Source organism: Microplitis demolitor, chromosome 9 (genome assembly GCF_026212275.2).
Source record: "Microplitis demolitor isolate Queensland-Clemson2020A chromosome 9, iyMicDemo2.1a, whole genome shotgun sequence".
NCBI classification, from domain to species: domain Eukaryota; kingdom Metazoa; phylum Arthropoda; class Insecta; order Hymenoptera; family Braconidae; genus Microplitis; species Microplitis demolitor.
Window position 1 is genome coordinate 2951994 of NC_068553.1, and position 21849 is coordinate 2973842.

The 21849-nt window shown below is 30.9% G+C and overlaps 1 protein-coding gene and 2 non-coding genes across 3 annotated transcripts; all 3 read right to left on the bottom strand.

Moving 5' to 3' along the window:
• Positions 1-7969: 7969 nt before the first annotated feature.
• Trnad-guc (transfer RNA aspartic acid (anticodon GUC)) lies at positions 7970-8041 on the bottom strand. Its single transcript has one exon. It is a non-coding gene; the product is annotated as a tRNA-Asp (tRNA).
• A 2130-nt stretch (positions 8042-10171) lies between these two features.
• LOC128668658 (uncharacterized) lies at positions 10172-11605 on the bottom strand. The gene has a single exon (XM_053742024.1). The coding sequence runs from the start codon at positions 11603-11605 to the stop codon at positions 10172-10174; it is 1434 nt and encodes a 477-aa protein (XP_053597999.1).
• A 4955-nt stretch (positions 11606-16560) lies between these two features.
• On the bottom strand, positions 16561-16632 carry Trnad-guc (transfer RNA aspartic acid (anticodon GUC)). Its single transcript has one exon. It is a non-coding gene; the product is annotated as a tRNA-Asp (tRNA).
• Positions 16633-21849: the final 5217 nt, after the last annotated feature.

Genomic DNA, 21849 nt, shown 5'->3' on the forward strand with positions numbered 1-21849 from the left:
GAAAAAAGCAATAAAGTGACCAATAGTAGATATAACCTGGAAGTGCGTTCAAGGAAGGCTTTACTTAAAATCAAGATTATCTTGATCTTGTCTTGACTATTCGGAAAAAGATCGTGGCAATATTGTTAATATAAATAAAGAAACAAAAATACGAAAAAAAGTAACAGGACTGTTTATAGCTATCATTTCAAGACCAAATTCAAGGCGAGACAACGATTATATAAATTGTCGAGACCAATACAGTGCTAAGGTAAGATCGAGATAAGACAAGAACTGACGTGATTAAGATAAGAATATTCTTATCTTGTCTTGACTTAAGTGATGCCCTAATTAGAATATTTGCTTTGAGTAAAAGTATTTTTTTCGTCGAAAAAAGTATGGCTTGATAAGTATATTAATTTTTTTTTTTTACTAAAATTTACTTTTTATCGTAAAAAATAAAATTTATGCGTTCTTCTAGATCTCTTATTTCTTACTGCGTAAAAGTGGTTTAATTTAAATTAAATGAAAGTCATTAAAATTCTTTTTATCAGATATTTTTAAATATATATTTCTTTTTACATAATAATAATATTGATAAAGTTGTTCAATAATTATGAGATAAAAACAAATTAACCTACAGACCCAGCATGTCGAGGCTTTCAAACAAAAATATACAATATGAAATATTTTTTTTCTCTAGAATGTCGTCATTTCCTATCGTAAAGACAAAATTAACATTATGTACATTTTCATTAAAATATTCTACAAGTTGACGAACGAATATTTTTAACTGATGTTGGTGTATTAAATTTATATTATGATGATTATTATTTATTGATGCCCCGAGAGTATTAGCCCCTCCCAAGAAAAACGTAGATTAATTAATGTACACTGATAGAAGGATTTCTTAGTATTAAAAAAGATTTGTTAATATTTAACAAATTATTTCTTAACGGAGCTTTATTTAAGAAATATTTATTAATATTTAACAAATCATTTCTTAAACATCATTTTTTTGTATTTAATAAATATTTCTTAGCATCTAATAAACGATTTGTTAATATTTAATAAACGATTTCTTTCCATTTAAAAAATGATTTATTAGTATTTAATAAATCACTTTTTAACATTTAATGAATCACTTTTTAATAATTAATAAATGAATATTTTATATTTAATATATTTTTTATTATTTGAACAAATTTTTTTTTTATATTTAAGAAATTATATATTAACTTATTTATTAAAATTTAATTCATAAAATCACACAGTTCAAGAATATATATCTATATATGTTTTTGCATGCAGCTACACACATTCATTAATATTTGTATTTATAAACAAAAATAACTAAAACAACCATCGTATAAAATTTTCTGTTCTTTTAATTTCAAAATACAATTTCATAGTAATTAACACTATAACTAGAATAAACAAATTAAAATTTCTTATATTAAACTACGCTGAGAAATAACATAAAATCCGTTTGATAGTACATGTGTTTTTAATGGTTTTATATTTGATTAAAATTGAACTGAATAAAATTAACAAGGCTTCCATATTTTCATATTTATAATATGGATGACAATTTACAAAACACTTCTGATATAAATATTATTTAAGTATATGAGAGCTTCAGTTGTAGGTTACGTTTAACCAACAATGCAAGCTAGAACGGAGTAAACAATATGACGTCGCAACGACACACACATATAGCTTTTTTAATACTTGTACACCACTACAGGCTCGTGTGTAGCCCTCTACCGATAAATTCGTCTAAGAAATATTTATTAAATATTAACAAGCCTTGTTTGGTGCTAACAAATATTTCTTTTATGTTAATAAGGCTTTGTTAGCATTAAAAATATTTCTTAATAACAAAGAAGTTACTTATTTCATTATAATAAATATTGTTAATAATTACTAAATATTTGTTAAATCCAAAAAAGTCAGTTGAGAAAAATTTAATAAATCAATTTATTACTCCTAAACAAATCCTTCTATCAGTGTAATGAAGCTAAATAGTGACTCATTATTTTTAAATGCTCACGTTTTTTTACGGGTGGCCGTTTCGTCATTCGTTTAGGTATATATATGTTACATACACCACCTCCCCCTCAGATGACACCCTTAATCGAAATATATAATCGACTGACCAAGAGTGAACATCAACCGGAGGTGAGTTAAAGGAACACACTCCAGTAGCATGTGTGGATTAATCATAGCCACTACGAGTCAAAACCCCTGTGGACACAACGCTCTTTCAATCTCAGTAAATAAAAATACTTCGGACTAAGTGAGCTTGGAATAGTTCATCCGTAGCATTAACTCCTTGTACTGATGAACAAGCGGCTTCGAGATAAAATTGTCGGACGTGACTACGCCTAACTGCCTGAAAAAGGGTTATATCGCTTTCAAGTTGTGGACTGGCCATTGTCCACTTGTCCCATTTTTGAGTGATAAACTATATTTCCGGATTTTCAGGAACTTTGATTTTTTATGCCAAAATAAAGACGGTGTCCACTCGGGGAAACAAAATTGACTAAATTTGTTTCGAATCGTAGTTACAATTTCAAAATATGCTAAAATGTACTTGTTCCTCTATCTATCGATTCTTAAATCAGCCGTCAACACTAGAGTAATTTGTACAATGTATCATAATAAAAGATAGTTTCATCCTAAGTACGCCAACGCACTCATCAGTAAGGCTTTGTTGACGTAGTCTCTCCCCTATATCTTTGTTAGTGCGGACAGAGATTAAACTGTGTTGTAGGCTTTGCTACAATTTATACTAACAGAGGGAGGGACATTTCAGAAAGGAATAACAGAAGTATGACAATCTCTACATACTGTAAAGTTTTATATTATATTGTACCTATTAGATTAACTTTTTAAACCTCCGTCGTCCATCTTAAAGCCATAAATTAATTATGATTAGATTATTAAAAAATTCATTTTTGAAAATTGTAATATTTATTTCTATTTTCATCAATTTTTTACACCTAGAGTGCAATCTTCAGTTGACTATTCCGTGTTACGGACAAAACTATGATAAAAATTTTTAATCTACCGTGTGAACAAATACGTGAATAATTTTAAATTATAGATACACTTGAAATTTCGGAAAATGAGGGGACTCTTTTTATACATAATAACGAATTATTATTATTTCTGGATTTAAATCACTTTTTCATGTCTTAATAATAACGATAGTAATGTTATAGTATATTAAATAATTTATTCAAGTAGAGTTGAGTATCTCTGTGATATTTCTTTAGATATAATTTAAACATCTCTTTTCTCATTTCTTTCCTGCTTATATAGATTTTTTATTCACGAGCATCCACGAATCAATGTTGTCTTTGTATTATTTTACCTTGTTTCCGACTGTTTACTTTTTACAAGAACATAAAAAATAAAAAAAAAAGGAAGAAAGAATAAGAGTGGATGCTAAAAACAGTATTATGCATGAAACGAAGAAAGTCTTGAAATTCATAAAGAAAACAACTTTACTACGTAATGTTTAGTGGATACCACTGTTAGGACGTCGATTCTTACTGTCGACCATTTTTGGTATCATTGTGATTTTTTTATTATTTCATTTATTTTTATTTTTCTTTTTCCACTCGGTAAAATCTTGCTCACTTTCAGTAGTCCAGAATAAAGTCTGTGGGCTTTTATATTTAGAGTTTTCTCATTCGTACGTCCTCAATCTCACAGAGCTACAGCACAAGGTAGAGTAAGATAAAAAAAAATGGTTATTTGTGGTCGGGTATATTTGATAAAAAAAAATCCCTGCTCTGAGACCAGTATATACACCGGCTATCTACTCCAATGAGATTCTAAATCCTTAAATGAATACGCGAAAATTTTTTTCATTTTATTAAAATTAATTTTATATTACCATAAACATAAGTAAAGTAGATTGTATATAATTAGATGCATTATTGCATTAATGAGTCCTCACTTTTCATTAACAACAAACAAAGTATGATTTCCACCAAATACTGGATGAAATCATAAAAAGCTTGAGTACCTAAAGCTCAAGACCTCAGTTGTTGAGCATAGTATTTGACTATGTGCCCCTTTGGTCTGTGCCAACAAAGGATTATCTCATGAATTAACGAGTTATGCTGTAGAAAATAGTACAAATCACCAGCTCGACTCACTCAAAGCCAATTGACTAACAGAGAAGGAGCGAAGGATTGAGCTTATAAATGAGAGGCTTACATCAAACGGTCAGCGAGAGATAAATTCATTTCTACTGTATATGTGCATCTCTTTGCTCATATGTGTAAAAATGAAAGAAAAGCTTGTGGAACATCATTTCGAGAGACCCACTATGAGATCTTCAATGAAAGAAAATCAACTTCCAATCAGGATTTCTCATAATTAATTAATGGAACAAAGCCGGAGCTCATCCCTTTTTGGGAGTTGCTTCTCGCGTTGCGGATGTTTCTATCCTTTGCCCAGATGACAGTCCTAGTTTAAAATATAATCAAGTGAACAAGAGTGGATATTTCCCGCATGTGTGTTTAAGAACAGACCCTATTAGCATGTGAGGTTTAATTACAGCTACCACGAATCTAAACATATGCGGGCACATACTCTTTCCATGTCAGGAAATAGAGATTTTGGACGAAGAAATGGGTTTCATCATTCCTGCCTATGGCACCTGTTCTCTGTCCTGGTCAACAGACCACTTCGAAAAAATAGTAAGATGTGATCTCACTTGCATCACCAATACGATTCTATGTAATGGTTCATATACCATTCGGTTCAAATCTCTATATCATTAATCTGATACCTCTATCCGATCGTCTATCTTTTATCACTACCACGGAAGGAAACTTTGCGTAAATCAATATCATATTATTGCTGGACATAGTGTACTCAAGTTTGCCCATTCTTGATTGAAACTTCAAATTTAATAAGAAGTTTGACCTGCAGTAATTGAATTCTATAGAATCAACGACTATCTAAAAACACTTTCTTGACCTTGTAAAGTAAATAAAATAAGCACGCCTGCGCAGCAAGTTGAAATCCTCTCCGGTGCAGTGGGATTGAAGTCGCATTTTTCTATTCTAGAAAAAAAAGGTTTGAAGATGAGTATGTCTCAGTGCTACCTCAAACAATGACAACGATTCAAACTTTCCGTTACTGATGTTGTGAAAAAAAGAACTACAACGAGGGACAAAAGTATAATAGTTCATATTATCTTGCCACCTTTACCTGTGGCCCGAGTAGAGAATTATACACGAGGGCTAAGATGTCCTACTTTCATCCCCATGTTTACAATGAACTCTCGTTTATTGTATACATTAGAATAATCATACAGCACTTTAACTAACTAAGTTTCCAGTTGAATTTGAATATGCGCAGTTGGTCTTAGATTGCCTTGTTTTTACTGGGCCCAGACGTTCAAACTCGAGTCTTCGATCCAGGAAATTATAAAGAACAGTCTGTTGCCAAGAATAAAACATGAATTAAAACTTTAAGTGATGTCAGCTCTTGTCTTTAGTTCGGACAGATAACTTCACCCTCGTCTGATTTTTTTTTTTCTTTTTATTTAACGCGAATTCTACAGAGAGAATTTTTTGTTGAAATATACAGAACTAGTCCGGTAAAGCTTAAGCAACTAATAATACCAACCGGATTTTTTCACATTTCTCTCTATAAAATATCATTTCTAGTGTGCTATAGACAGTCATTTTATAGACAACGCTGAAAAACTCCGGCTGGAGACAGATGTGTCGCGACAGATTTACGGAACTGGAATTATACGTCAACAGAAAAATCTCTTCGAGTTCTCACGATTGAAATAATTTTAAATAATGTTTGCGCATGTTAAATAATTGTTAGCAGACAAAATATAAAAAACCTCCGATATTGTCCTTTCCGCCATTCAGCTTTGGACCAGGAGTCTGAAAGCTCACACTCACGTTATTTGACATTCAAGAAAAGTGCACTGCAGCAAGAATACTCTATTCGGTGCATAGCTGATATATTTACGCTTACTGGAAAATGGTTTTCTCTTTTTCGAAGCTTTGGAAGCTTAATAATATTGTATGTATATGCTTGTTCTTATCAGAATGGAATTTTCCAAAAGAAATATATGAACATCGATTTTGTTATCATTTTGAAAATATCAGTTTTAGTTCATTCATAACTAGCCTAAAAGCATCACCTTATCGAATGTACAATTAGAACGAAAATTATAGGACTCATTCTAAATATAATCATTTATAAAATATAATAATGCTTATATGGCATAAATGTGATCTTCATGTCGTTTTGTGAATATTTTTTTACATTTTTAGATCCAGTAGAATATGTCTGATAATTTTTAAAGTAATTTTTTTTTGCAAGTATGCGTGGGCGCGTAAGAGGATGTTATACAGGGCTTTCATAAATATTTTATGGTACATGGCAGAAAATATATTTCATATACATTAGGAGATATATGGAAATATATGATTCATTTATTTTCGTTATACATATTGCATACAATATAAAATTTATGAAAAATTATATATTCGCTCATATATTTATTTCAGTATCATTCATATTCCAACGTATAATAAATTTAATATTTTATATTTAATACTCATATATATTAACAAATATTCACCTATGTCTATTTACATCAGGGCGGGATTGAATCACATCCATGATTCGATCAAGTAAAATTCATGAACAAAATACATTTCGTTCAATTACCAATACTTAGATAGTTGAAGAGAATCTTTTGCAAATACCAGTCGTCTTATGATACTATGAATATTCGGCTTATTAGGATACTATCTTTTGGTTCCAATCTTGAAAAAATTCATTCTGCTGTTTTAAGTCTGTGAGTAAAAACCTTCGTGTTCAATCAGGTTAACAAAAAGGTGTGAGTGTAAGGCTGTGAATTTTATCCCCACCATATTGTAACTTGAACTGAATAAAATACTTACGTTAGGAGTTACTCAAAACAACCTTTGAATTAAACGTCTGAACGAAACTTCGTGAGTAAAACGTTTAGTTCACAGCGTTTAAATCATTTAACTGCACTAGAACATTCAATAAAATTTGCTTATGAATATTATTGAGTTAGGAGCCGCTAGTAAGATAAGCTACTCGCAAATTAAAAAATACCAATTATTACAAACTGCTCGTAAGAAAATTATTGTATAAAATTTTAGTAAAATATTATTTTACTTCAGAATAAGTAGCTGAGTATAATCTTGAAAAACATATAATAAATTTTTGAATAAAGATATAGTACATAGTGAACGAAGAATCTTTATATGTATGTAAATATATGCATAGAAAAGGGGGGTGAAATGGGATTTTTAAGGAAAAACTAAGTTTTTAAAGACCATGGTAAAAATCGTGTAAGTTTACCAAGTTTACCGGAGACTACCATTTTTGGTTTTTTTCTACGCGTAAATTCCGATATTTTTAATTTACTACAAAAATGTTAACTTTCATATCGATATATTCTGATATATTCAACTAAATATTACGGGAATGACGAAATGCCAAGTTTCTACTTCTCTTTCAAAGAAGTATCGTTTTAACGATGGCTCTAACATAGGGAAAACTACCAAGTCATAGGAATAAAAATTTTTTTTCTTTAAAATGGCCTCAAATAATGCTGTTCGAATAGTGCATGATTTGAATTGAATGTTACTATCCCTTTGAAATTGGAATCGAATAGTTCAACATACCCGTAAATTTTCGAAATGTTCGAATTCACAAATTTTCGAATCATTTATAAGTTTTCGTATTTTTTGATTTGGATTCAAACGTTTGTTCGAATATAAAACTTAACTTTAACATATGATAAATTATTCAAATTTTTTTTCAATAATCTACGAATAATTCGTATTTTTCAAGTGATTTCAAAAATGACTAATAATTAAAACTTCTGATTTATCAAAAAATGTTCATTAGTTAATTGTACATATCAAAATAAAAAAAAAAAAAAAAAAAAAAATTAAGTCTCTCTGGCGGGGAATCGAACCCCGGTCTCCCGCGTGACAGGCGGGGATACTTACCACTATACTACCAGAGATTTGACATGGTAGGTGATACATCGTAGACGTACTTGAACGAATACTGGCTTGAACGCAACAGCGGAGCTCTGTTAGCGAATCGGATAGGTAGTGGGGGCGACCCCCACTACAAAAGTTTGTCTTTATTTTCCATCATGATTATCAGCGTAAGAAAACATTTATCGTCATAACAGGTGATTTCTTATTCATAATTTGAAAAAAAAAAAAAAAAAAATAATCATTCACGTGCATTTTTATGTATTTATATAATGATTTTTTTTTTTTACTATAAATAGAATATTAAAATCATCACGTAGCTCTGACACCGATTCACGTTAATTGTTATTACTTTGCGTATTTTATTGTCAATTTGTGTGTAGCGAGTGTGATGAACGCACACAAATAAACATTTGACGTACGTAATTGATGTGGTAACAGTAGAATACATAAGCAGCTATTTACCGACAAAATAACGAGCGCTAAAATGGTATTTATACCACATAAGTAATAAATTGTTTTTTTCTTCATTATCTGCAACCCAATGCGCTCGAAATTAATCGTAAAAATACCCTTCTCGGGTTAATTAATTTAAAGTATAATTACATTTTTTTCATTAGGAGATTAAAAATCAGATCAAAGGTTCCTACCTTTAAACACAAAAGCCAAATAATTTTGTATCTCTGTTACAAAAAAAAAGTATGCAACATGTTACTAACATTAAAGCGCATTGCGTTGCTCGAAGTAATACCAGAAAAGTAAAAGTAAAAAGTGCTTAACAATTGTTTCATACGAAATTCCTAGATCGTTGAGGCTGAAAAATACATGAGCGCCTGCGGTGGATATTTTACTCATGTATATACTACACATATACCTCGGAATACAAGATATAGAGAGTTATCGGTTGGACTGAGATTATAGAAGTCAATATTCGAGAGGCGAGAAAAATATTGTCTTTACTTAAGCATAATAAAAATAAATCTGAAGAACAGTAGACCTTGCGGGACTGCCCCAAAAATTTCGGCCGTTTTCGATCTCTATGAACTCAAAAATATCAATGTGAACACATTTTCGAGCTAGAGAATATTCTCGAATACATTTGTTTTTGATTTTTTTAAGCTCGAAAAGTTATCTCTCGATTCGATTGACGAAAGTTAAAAAAAATAAAAAATTATTCGAAAAATTACGTTAATTGTTATTTTTCTACTTTTCGTTATCGATATCTTTTGAACTAATTAATAGATCTTAATGCCCAATATAGTATTCAATGCAGTTCTCCGACCTCTACTGTTTAAATATGTAAGAGTAAATTAATTCTTATGATACTCGAATAAAAAACACGGTTTAGAAATTCATTTGTCATCGATTTCTTTCTAATGAACAATCCAATTCTGTAAGTTAAGGCAGCATTCGTTGCGGATTTGAGTTTTCGACCTGAATCAATTTTGAAATTAATTCATAACGTATGATGAAAGTTATTCAAGAACAATGTTTTCTGATTTTATTTGTGGAATAACTCAAAACGAACTTTATTGATCAAACTTAATTTTTCATGGATTTTGAGATTTAAATCATGCTGCATATGTTAAAAGTGGTCTTATGAGTAGTAAATAGCATATTGTTCTGGCTCTGCAGCTAATGTTTCTATTGCAAAATAATCTTGTTAGTGCTTTGTATGCATTTCTTGCTTTTGTTATCTGTATGTCTATATGGCTTGTGCAGCGTGCTAAGTGATCTAGTTGCATTCCTAGATATTTGACTGTTTTTTTTGTTGGTATTGTTGCTGGTTCTTGAGTGTCCGGGTTAAATGTTATTATTTTAAATTCATCTATTTGCTTTCTTATTTTTGGAGCTATGTGTTTGTATGGTTGTCTGAATACTATGGTTTCACATTTGAAAGGGTTTATTCTTAAATTCCAGGTAGCATAAAATTTATTTACTTTATTTACTATTTCTTCGAGTTTATGTTGTATTTCTAGTGGTGTTTTTCCCGCCACGTAGAAGATGGTATCGTCGGCGTATGCCATTGAATATGTATCATTTCCTGTGTTCAGGTTGAACATGTTTAAAATACTGGCAGTGTATATGTTAAACAAGTCTGGTGAGTTTACCAAACCCTGTTGTAATCCTTCTTTGATCAGAAATTTTATCGTTTACATGTTCATTCCATCCCATATGATGTATTTTCTGTCGGTTATCATATTCCATATCATTTCTACCAGCATTGTTGGGAATTTTCTTCGAATCAGTATGAATATCAGGCCGAATATCCATACTGAGTCAAAGGCTTTCTCCAGGTCTATTAGGGTTGCTGCGATTATTTCTTTTTTAAGTAAATGTAGGTTAACGTCTGATAAAAGTTTGTGGATCGCGTGCACGGTGGAGTGTTGATGTCGAAAGCCAAACTGATTGTTGGGTATTATTTTCTCGTTTTTACAGTGTGCCTGTATTGAATTTCTGATGACTGCTTCGTATACCTTGCTGATGTTAGGTGTCAGACTTATCGGTCTGTAGCTTGCTGGATGGTTCAGTGGTTTTCCTTTTTTATATATCGGTATTGTTTTTGCAGTTTTCCATGATTCTGGGAAGTATTTGTTATTTAGTGCATTATTGAAAATTACTGTGTAGTCTTTGATTATTCTTGGCGTTAGATGTTTTAGTACTATAGCTGGTATATTATCCAGTCCTGTTGATGTTTTATTTGGCAGTTTCTTGAGTATCATATGTACTTCTGCTATTGAGCAGAAGTATTTTGGAGTGTCTGGTTCTGTGTTAGGTGTATAGGCTTTATTTATAGTTGAGAAGGTGGTGGTTGTTTTATTTTTCTGACGGTCTTCGTTGTATTTGGTGATGAATTCATTTACTGTTTGGTCAACTATTTCTTTCAGTCGTGTGTTTGTATTCAAGTATCTTGGTGAATTGATGGTTTCGTAGTATGCTCCAATGACGTTTAGTTTATCTTTTGTGTCTTCTATTATGTATTCATCATCCAGTTCTATTGCATGTGCTTTATTACATTGGCTTCTGTTTATTATGGTTGCGTTTGTTGTTTTGATGTGTATATTTGGCATGTCTTGCCAGCTTCTTGGTCTAAACACTTTGTTTATAATTGGGAAAAACTTATCCGAATTTCTGTAGTCTATTTTTTTTGCTATTTTTGTCCAGTGACTTTCTATGTTTTTTTTTATTTCTTCTTTTATTTTATTTTTAATTTCTGCCAGCAACTGTTTAAGATAATTTATAGGCGCTGTATCGTACTGGTGGTTAGCTTTTTTTTGCGCGTGTATTCTGGTCAGTAGAATTGACTTAAATTTGAGTAATTTTTTTATCCTGTTTGTTATGTAGTGGTTTGGGCTGTCTTGCTTTTCTAGTTTTGGTATTTTGTTTTCTATTGCGTTTAAAATGTGTTGGTTGATTTTTTTCAAGTATTCTTCTATTTCTGTTTTTGTTAGGTTTCTGTCATCCGATATTTCCAGTTGGTATTGTTCATTTAGGTGTTTAGTGAATGCTTTCCATTTTGTATTTTTGTAAAGTAATTTTGGTGGCCTCGTGTCTGTTTCGAGCGTTAGTTGTTGATGAATTTCCATGTATATTGCATTGTGATCGCTGTCGTATGTAAGGGTTTCTAGTTTTCCATTATTTAGATTATTTACTTGGATTCTGCTGTCTAATATGGCTATATCTAGTATTGATTGTGCTGGCGTGAATGTTGGTTCTTTTGGTGTATATATTTTAGTTTTGTAGTGGAGTGTATGTTCTTTCTCCCATTTGGTTAAGAATCGGCCTCTTATGTTGTTCTTACTGTCTCCGAAATCAATGTGTCTAGAGTTGTAATCCCCTGCCAGGATGTAGTACGTGTTTTCATCTTGTCGATTTAATTTTGAAAAGAGTGTGTTCAGCTCATTTATGAAATCTTGCTTTACTTCGGATTTATTTGTGGCATATATGCTGGCTATAATAAGCTTTTGCTTTCGGCTGATGCTGATTTTAATTATTGTATATTCTATAATTTTGTTTTTTTTCTGAACTTGGGTATGTTATTTTGTTATATGCTATTTCTTTTTTTATAATTATAGCTGTTCCACCACCTTTTGTTGAGTTTGGCCTGTCTGTTCTTATGATGTTATATCCGTCCATTCTGAGTTTGTGTCTATTGTTCAGTTTGGTTTCTGATACCAGTGTTATGTCCAGTTGGTTGTCTTTGATAAATTGTTCTAGATCTAGTCTTCGTTGGTACGTAATAATTGAGTTTACATTACTTTTCTCCCCATGTTTACAATGAACTCTTGTTTATTGTATACGTTAGAATAATCATACGACCCGGGTCGAAATATTTGGTCTGATTTTAGTTTAACTGCACTGCATTTATACTAATTGGTCTGTATTTGAATTAGTTGATCTGTTTTTGATCTTTTATAAAAATTTTAAGCTGTTTTTGATCTGCTGTTTTAAAAAACAATTGCGATCCAGAAGGACAAAACTAGATTAATCCTGGAACTTAGAAAAATTTTGATTCTGAAATTGTGCAAGGACAAAACTAGATTAAATCGTGGACTTATAATAATTTCATTTATGTCTAGAAAAAATTTATAAAAAGCATTCTAAGATCTAGAATGGATTTTTTTTTGTTTACTATTTACTTGGTGTCTTTTGTTTAAAAATGCCGATAGTTAATGATTATCCAACAGCTATATTTTTTAGTTGTCTTGATAGAATATTAATAATATTTAACGAAAGTAGTAAAATTGCCGTTAAAATCTCAACAAAAATTTCTTCAATTCACTGAATAAAGTCGAAAAATATTCTGACATTAAAAACCGTATCAAAATATTCCTCTGTAACATTGTAATACGAAATAGCAACATCACGTTTTAAATATCAAGAAAATTTGAATAATCCTTTATATCTAGATGTTCGCGAGTCACTTTCTATGAGCAGTAAGTTTAATTGAACTTTATTCATTCTTGTTATTTTTAATAAATCATGTGGTAACTAATTTTGTTCATAAATGGAAACATTAATTTTTTTTTTAAATTATTTTTTTGAATTCAAATTTATTGCTTTTATATAACGCTTTTAATGAAGCAAAGAATTGAAAAAAAATTTTATCACTTAATTTTATTTTTTTAAATTAAGATTACTCAGTGTCGCACAATCTTTGAGTTTCTTAGAATAATTCATTTTTTAATGGTAAGGTTTTTCACCAATTATTCTTTAAATTAAGATTCTCTCTTTCATTTTGAATATAAACTTATAATAATAAATTTCTGTATTTATAAAAATATCTAACAGATGATGATAAGGAACTAAATGAGTTGGAGGTAGAAGAAGCCAGACTAAAATAGTTGATTTTTCTCAGAATGTATGTTTAAAGAAAGTCTCAGTTACTAGGATGCACTATCAAAAGAAAAGAAGGAGGATGAAGTTAAATTTTTTTTAAGTAATGTCTATATGTTAATTGAGGCTAATTTATTTATTAAATAAATATCATTTTATATCAGTGTGTAAAAAAATATCGAACTCTCATTAATTTTTTGTTTTTATTATTTATCATTATCATTATAAAAAAAAATTTTTAATCTGTTTTTGATCGAATATAGATTAAAATCAGACTAAAAATAATAAACAGAAGAAGTCGGATTTTGATTTAGATTACAATAAAAACAGACTAAAAATAATTGACAGAAAAAGTCTGATTTTGATCTAGATAAGAATAAAAACAGACTAAAAATTATTGAAAATAACTCTGAAAATAGTCTAAATCAGGAATAGTAAGGGCAAAACTAGATTAAAATTCACATATTAATTAAATGTAAATAAAAAATAAAATTGAATAAAAATAACTTAAAATTTTTAGTTGATTAAAAACAGATCAAATTTTTCGACCCGGGGACACTTTAACTAACTAAGTTTCCAGTTGAATTTGAATATGCGCAATTGGTCTTAGATTGCCTTGTTTTTACTGGGCCCAGACGTTCAAACTCGAGTCTTCGATCCAGGAAATTATAAAGAACAGTCTGTTGCCAAGAATAAAACATGAATTAAAACTTTAAGTGATGTCAGCTCTTGTCTTTAGTTCGGACAGATAACTTCACCCTCGTCTGATTTTTTTTTCTTCTTATTTAACGCGAATTCTACAGAGAGAATTTTTTGTTGAAATATACAGAACTAGTCCGGTAAAGCTTAAGCAACTAATAATACCAACCGGATTTTTTCACATTTCTCTCTATAAAATATCATTTCTAGTGTGCTATAGACAGTCATTTTATAGACAACGCTGAAAAACTCCGGCTGGAGACAGATGTGTCGCGACAGATTTACAGAACTGGAATTATACGTCAACGGAAAAATCTCTTCGAGTTTTCACGATTAAAATAATTTTAAATAATGTTTGCGCATGTTAAATAATTGTTAGCAGACAAAATATAAAAAACCTCCGGTATTGTCCTTTCCGCCATTCAGCTTTGGACCAGGAGTCTGAAAGCTCACACTCACGTTATTTGACATTCAAGAAAAGTGCACTGCAGCAAGAATACTCTATTCGGTGCATAGCTGATATATTTACGCTTACTAGAAAATGGTTTTCTATTTTTGGAAGCTTTGGAAGCTTAATAATATTGTATGTATATGCTTGTTCTTATCAGAATGGAATTTTCCAAAAGAAATATATGAACATCGATTTTGTTATCATTTTGAAAATATCAGTTTTAGTTCATTCATAACTAGCCTAAAAGCATCACCTTATCGAATGTACAATTAGAACAAAAATTATAGGACTCATTCTAAATATAATCATTTATAAAATATAATAATGCTTATATGGCATAAATGTGATCTTCCTGTCGTTTTGTGAATATTTTTTTACATTTTTAGATCCAGTATAATATTTCTGATAATTTTTAAAGTAATTTTTTTTTGCAAGTATGCGTGGGCGCGTAAGAAGATGTTATACAGGGCTTTCATAAATATTTTATGGTACATGGCAGAAAATATATTTCATATACATTAGGAAAATATATGGAAATATATGATTCATTTATTTTCGTTATACATATTGCATACAATATAAAATTTATGAAAAATTATATATTCGCTCATATATTTATTTCAGTATCATTCATATTCCAACGTATAATAAATTTAATATTTTATATTTAATACTCATATATATTAACAAATATTCACCTATGTCTATTTACATCAGGGCGGGATTGAATCACATCCATGATTCGATCAAGTAAAATTCATGAACAAAATACATTTCGTTCAATTACCAATACTTAGATAGTTGAAGAGAATCTTTTGGAAAGACCAGTCGTCTTATGATACTATGAATATTCGGCTTATTAGGATACTATCTTTTGGTTCCAATCTTGAAAAAATTCATTCTGCTGTTTTAAGTCTGTGAGTAAAAACCTTCGTGTTCAATCAAGTTAACAAAAAGGTGTGAGTGTAAGGCTGTGAATTTTATCCCCACCATATTGTAACTTGAACTGAATAAAATACTTACGTTAGGAGTTACTCAAAACAATCTTTGAATTAAACGTCTGAACGAAACTTCGTGAGTAAAACGTTTAGTTCACAGCGTTTAAATCATTTAACTGCACTAGAACATTCAATAAAATTTGCTTATGAATATTATTGAGTTAGGAGCCGTTAGTAAGATAAGCTACTCGCAAACTTAAAAATACCAATTATTACAAACTGCTCGTAAGAAAATTATTGTATAAAATTTTAGTAAAATATTATTTTACTTCAGAATAAGTAGCTGAGTATAATCTTGAAAAACATATAATAAATTTTTGAATAAAGATATAGTACATAGTGAACTAAGAATCTTTATATGTATGTAAATATATGCATAGAAAAGGGGGGTGAAATGGGATTTTTAAGGAAAAACTAAGTTTTTGAAGACCATGGTAAAAATCGTGTAAGTTTCCCAAGTTTACCGGAGACTACCATTTTTGGTTTTTTTCTACGCGTAAATTCCGATATTTCTAATTTACTACAAAAATGTTAACTTTCATATCGATATATTCTGATATATTCAACTAAATATTACGGGAATGACGAAATGCCAAGTTTCTACTTCTCTTTCAAAGAAGTATCGCTTTAACGATGGCTCTAACATATGGAAAACTACCAAGTCATAGGAATAAAAATTTTTTTTCTTTAAAATGGCCTCAAATAATGCTGTTCGAATAGTGCATGATTTGAATTGAATGTTACTATCCCTTTGAAATTGGAATCGAATAGTTCAACATACCCGTAAATTTTCGAAATGTTCGAATTCACAAATTTTCGAATCATTCATAAGTTTTCGTATTTTTTGATTTGGATTCAAACGTTTGTTCGAATATAAAACTTAACTTTAACATATGATAAATTATTCAAATTTTTTTTCAATAATCTACGAATAATTGGTATTTTTCAAGTGATTTCAAAAATGACTAATAATTAAAACTTTTGATTTATCAAAAAATGTTCATTAGTTTATTGTACATATCAAAATAAAAAAAAAAAAAAAAAAAAAAAATTAAGTCTCTCTGGCGGGGAATCGAACCCCGGTCTCCCGCGTGACAGGCGGGGATACTTACCACTATACTACCAAAGATTTGACATGGTAGATGAACATCGTAGACATACTTAAACGAATACTGGCTTGAACGCAACAGCGGAGCTCTGTTTGGGAATCGGATTGGTAGTGGGGGCGACCCCCACTACAAAAGTTTGTCTGTATTTTCCATCATGATTATCAGCGTAAGAAAACATTTATCGTCATAACAGGTGATTTCTTATTTATAATTTGAAAAAAAAAAAATAATCATTCGCGTGCATTTTTATGTATTTATATAATGATTTTTTTTTTTACTATAAATAGAATATTAAAATCATCACGTAGCTCTGACACCGATTCACGTTAATTGTTATTACTTTGCGTATTTTATTGTCAATTTGTGTGTAGCGAGTGTGATGAACGCACACAAATAAACATTTGACGTACGTAATTGATGTGGTAACAGTAGAATACATAAGCAGCTATTTACCGACAAAATAACGAGCGCTAAAATGGTATTTATACCACATAAGTAATAAATTGTTTTTTTCTTCATTATCTGCAACCCAATGCGCTCGAAATTAATCGTAAAAATACCCTTCTCGGGTTAATTAATTTAAAGTATAATTACATTTTTTTCATTAGGAGATTAAAAATCAGATCAAAGGTTCCTACCTTTAAACACAAAAGCCAAATAATTTTGTATCTCTGTTACAAAAAAAAAGTATGCAACATGTTACTAACATTAAAGCGCATTGCGTTGCTCGAAGTAATACCAGAAAAGTAAAAGTAAAAAGTGCTTAACAATTGTTTCATACGAAATTCCTAGATCGTTGAGGCTGAAAAATACATGAGCGCCTGCGGTGGATATTTTACTCATGTATATACTACACATATACCTCGGAATACAAGATATAGAGAGTTATCGGTTGGACTGAGATTATAGAAGTCAATATTCGAGAGGCGAGAAAAATATTGTCTTTACTTAAGCATAATAAAAATAAATCTGAAGAACAGTAGACCTTGCGGGACTGCCCCAAAAATTTCGGCCGTTTTCGATCTCTATGAACTCAAAAATATCAATGTGAATACATTTTCGAGCTAGAAAATATTCTCGAATACATTTGTTTTTGATTTTTTTAAGCTCGAAAAGTTATCTCTCGATTCGATTGACGAAAGTTAAAAAAAATAAAAAATTATTCGAAAAATTACGTTAATTGTTATTTTTCTACTTTTCTTTATCGATATCTTTTGAACTGATTAATAGATCTTAATGCCCAATATAGTATTCAATGCAGTTCTCCGACCTCTACTGTTTAAATATGTAAGAGTCAATTAATTCTTATGATACTCGAATAAAAAACACGTTTTAGAAATTCATTTGTCATCGATTTCTCTCTAATGAACAATCCAATTCAGTAAGTTAAGGCAGCATTCGTTGCGGATTTGAGTTTTCGACCTGAATCAATTTTGAAATTAATTCATAACATATGATCAAAGTTATTCAAGAACAATGTTTGTTTTCTGATTTTATTTGTGGAATAACTCAAAACGAACTTTATTGATCAAACTTAATTTTTCATGGATTTTGAGATTTAAATCAGTTGATCCGTTCAAAAATTATAGAATATTAACATACACATATGAACACACTCGGACATTATGGTGGTAGTAGTCAAAATTGCTTCGTAGGACTTCAAAACATCGAGATCTGGTCCAAACTTTATTTCTAAAAGTCGGACCAAAACCAATAATTTGCCCTGTCTTTGAAAATTTTCTTAGCTCTTGCTTTTCTTTTTCTTGCTCTTTCAAATTGTCTGAGTTTTTCCATATGTGCTGCTCCCACGTTCCACCAGACTGGGGCTGCATATGTTAAAAGTGGTCTTATGAGTAGTAAATAGCATATTGTTCTGGCTCTGCAGCTAATGTTTCTATTGCAAAATAATCTTGTTAGTGCTTTGTATGCATTTCTTGCTTTTGTTATCTGTATGTCTATATGGCTTGTGCAGCGTGCTAAGTGATCTAGTTGCATTCCTAGATATTTGACTGTTTTTTTTGTTGGTATTGTTGCTGGTTCTTGAGTGTCCGGGTTAAATGTTATTATTTTAAATTCATCTATTTGCTTTCTTATTTTTGGAGCTATGTGTTTGTATGGTTGTCTGAATACTATGGTTTCACATTTGAAAGGGTTTATTCTTAAATTCCAGGTAGCATAAAATTTATTTACTTTATTTACTATTTCTTCGAGTTTATGTTGTATTTCTAGTGGTGTTTTTCCCGCCACGTAGAAGATGGTATCGTCGGCGTATGCCATTGAATATGTATCATTTCCTGTGTTCAGGTTGAACATGTTTAAAATACTGACAGTGTATATGTTAAACAAGTCTGGTGAGTTTACCAAACCCTGTTGTAATCCTTCTTTGATCAGAAATTTTATCGTTGACATGTTCATTCCATCCCATATGATGTATTTTCTGTCGGTTATCATATTCCATATCATTTCTACCAGCATTGTTGGGAATTTTCTTCGAATCAGTATGAATATCAGGCCGAATATCCATACTGAGTCAAAGGCTTTCTCCAGGTCTATTAGGGTTGCTGCGATTATTTCTTTTTTAAGTAAATGTAGGTTAACGTCTGATAAAAGTTTGTGGATCGCGTGCACGGTGGAGTGTTGATGTCGAAAGCCAAACTGATTGTTGGGTATTATTTTCTCGTTTTTACAGTGTGCCTGTATTGAATTTCTGATGACTGCTTCGTATACCTTGCTGATGTTAGGTGTCAGACTTATCGGTCTGTAGCTTGCTGGATGGTTCAGTGGTTTTCCTTTTTTATATATCGGTATTGTTTTTGCAGTTTTCCATGATTCTGGGAAGTATTTGTTATTTAGTGCATTATTGAAAATTACTGTGTAGTCTTTGATTATTCTTGGCGTTAGATGTTTTAGTACTATAGCTGGTATATTATCCAGTCCTGTTGATGTTTTATTTGGCAGTTTCTTGAGTATCATATGTACTTCTGCTATTGAGCAGAAGTATTTTGGAGTGTCTGGTTCTGTGTTAGGTGTATAGGCTTTATTTATAGTTGAGAAGGTGGTGGTTGTTTTATTTTTCTGACGGTCTTCGTTGTATTTGGTGATGAATTCATTTACTGTTTGGTCAACTATTTCTTTCAGTCGTGTGTTTGTATTCAAGTATCTTGGTGAATTGATGGTTTCGTAGTATGCTCCAATGACGTTTAGTTTATCTTTTGTGTCTTCTATTATGTATTCATCATCCAGTTCTATTGCATGTGCTATATTACATTGGCTTCTGTTTATTATGGTTGCGTTTGTTGTTTTGATGTGTATATTTGGCATGTCTTGCCAGCTTCTTGGTCTAAACACTTTGTTTATAATTGGGAAAAACTTATCCGAATTTCTGTAGTCTATTTTTTTTGCTATTTTTGTCCAGTGACTTTCTATGTTTTTTTTTATTTCTTCTTTTATTTTATTTTTAATTTCTGCCAGCAACTGTTTAAGATAATTTATAGGCGCTGTATTGTACTGGTGGTTAGCTTTTTTTGCGCGTGTATTCTGGTCAGTAGAATTGACTTAAATTTGAGTAATTTTTTTATCCTGTTTGTTATGTAGTGGGTTGGGCTGTCTTGCTTTTCTAGTTTTGGTATTTTGTTTTCTATTGCGTTTAAAATGTGTTGGTTGATTTTTTCCAAGTATTCTTCTATTTCTGTTTTTGTTAGGTTTCTGTCATCCGATATTTCCAGTTGGTATTGTTCATTTAGGTGTTTAGTGAATGCTTTCCATTTTGTATTTTTGTAAAGTAATTTTGGTGGCCTCGTGTCTGTTTCGAGCGTTAGTTGTTGATGAATTTCCATGTATATTGCATTGTGATCGCTGTCGTATGTAAGGGTTTCTAGTTTTCCATTATTTAGATTATTTACTTGGATTCTGCTGTCTAATATGGCTATATCTAGTATTGATTGTGCTGGCGTGAATGTTGGTTCTTTTGGTGTATATATTTTAGTTTTGTAGTGGAGTGTATGTTCTTTCTCCCATTTGGTTAAGAATCGGCCTCTTATGTTGTTCTTACTGTCTCCGAAATCAATGTGTCTAAAGTTGTAATCCCTTGCCAGGATGTAGTACGTGTTTTCATCTTGTAAATTTAATTTTGAAAAGAGTGTGTTCAGCTCATTTATGAAATCTTGCTTTACTTCGGATTTATTTGTGGCATATATGCTGGCTATAATAAGCTTTTGCTTTCGGCTGATGCTGATTTTAATTATTGTATATTCTATAATTTTGTTTTTTTCTGAACTTGGGTATGTTATTTTGTTATATGCTATTTCTTTTTTTATAATTATAGCTGTTCCACCACCTTTTGTTGAGTTTGGCCTGTCTGTTCTTATGATGTTATATCCGTCCATTCTGAGTTTGTGTCTATTGTTCAGTTTGGTTTCTGATACCAGTGTTATGTCCAGTTGGTTGTCTTTGATAAATTATTCTAGATCTAGTCTTCGTTGGTACGTAATAATTGAGTTTACATTACTTTTCTCCCCATGTTTACAATGAACTCTCGTTTATTGTATACATTAGAATAATCATACAGCACTTTAACTAACTAAGTTTCCAGTTGAATTTGAATATGCGCAATTGGTCTTAGATTGCCTTGTTTTTACTGGGCCCAGACGTTCAAACTCGAGTCTTCGATCCAGGAAATTATAAAGAACAGTCTGTTGCCAAGAATAAAACATGAATTAAAACTTTAAGTGATGTCAGCTCTTGTCTTTAGTTCGGACAGATAACTTCACCCTCGTCTGATTTTTTTTTCTTCTTATTTAACGCGAATTCTACAGAGAGAATTTTTTGTTGAAATATACAGAACTAGTCCGGTAAAGCTTAAGCAACTAATAATACCAACCGGATTTTTTCACATTTCTCTCTATAAAATATCATTTCTAGTGTGCTATAGACAGTCATTTTATAGACAACGCTGAAAAACTCCGGCTGGAGACAGATGTGTCGCGACAGATTTACGGAACTGGAATTATACGTCAACGGAAAAATCTCTTCGAGTTCTCACGATTGAAATAATTTTAAATAATGTTTGCGCATGTTAAATAATTGTTAGCAGACAAAATATAAAAAACCTCCGGTATTGTCCTTTCCGCCATTCAGCTTTGGACCAGGAGTCTGAAAGCTCACACTCACGTTATTTGACATTCAAGAAAAGTGCACTGCAGCAAGAATACTCTATTCGGTGCATAGCTGATATATTT

Coding starts and splice junctions, on each gene's coding strand:
- LOC128668658 (XM_053742024.1), bottom strand. CDS start 11,605: ATGGAAATTCATCAACAACTAACGCTCGAAACAGACACGAGGCCACCA.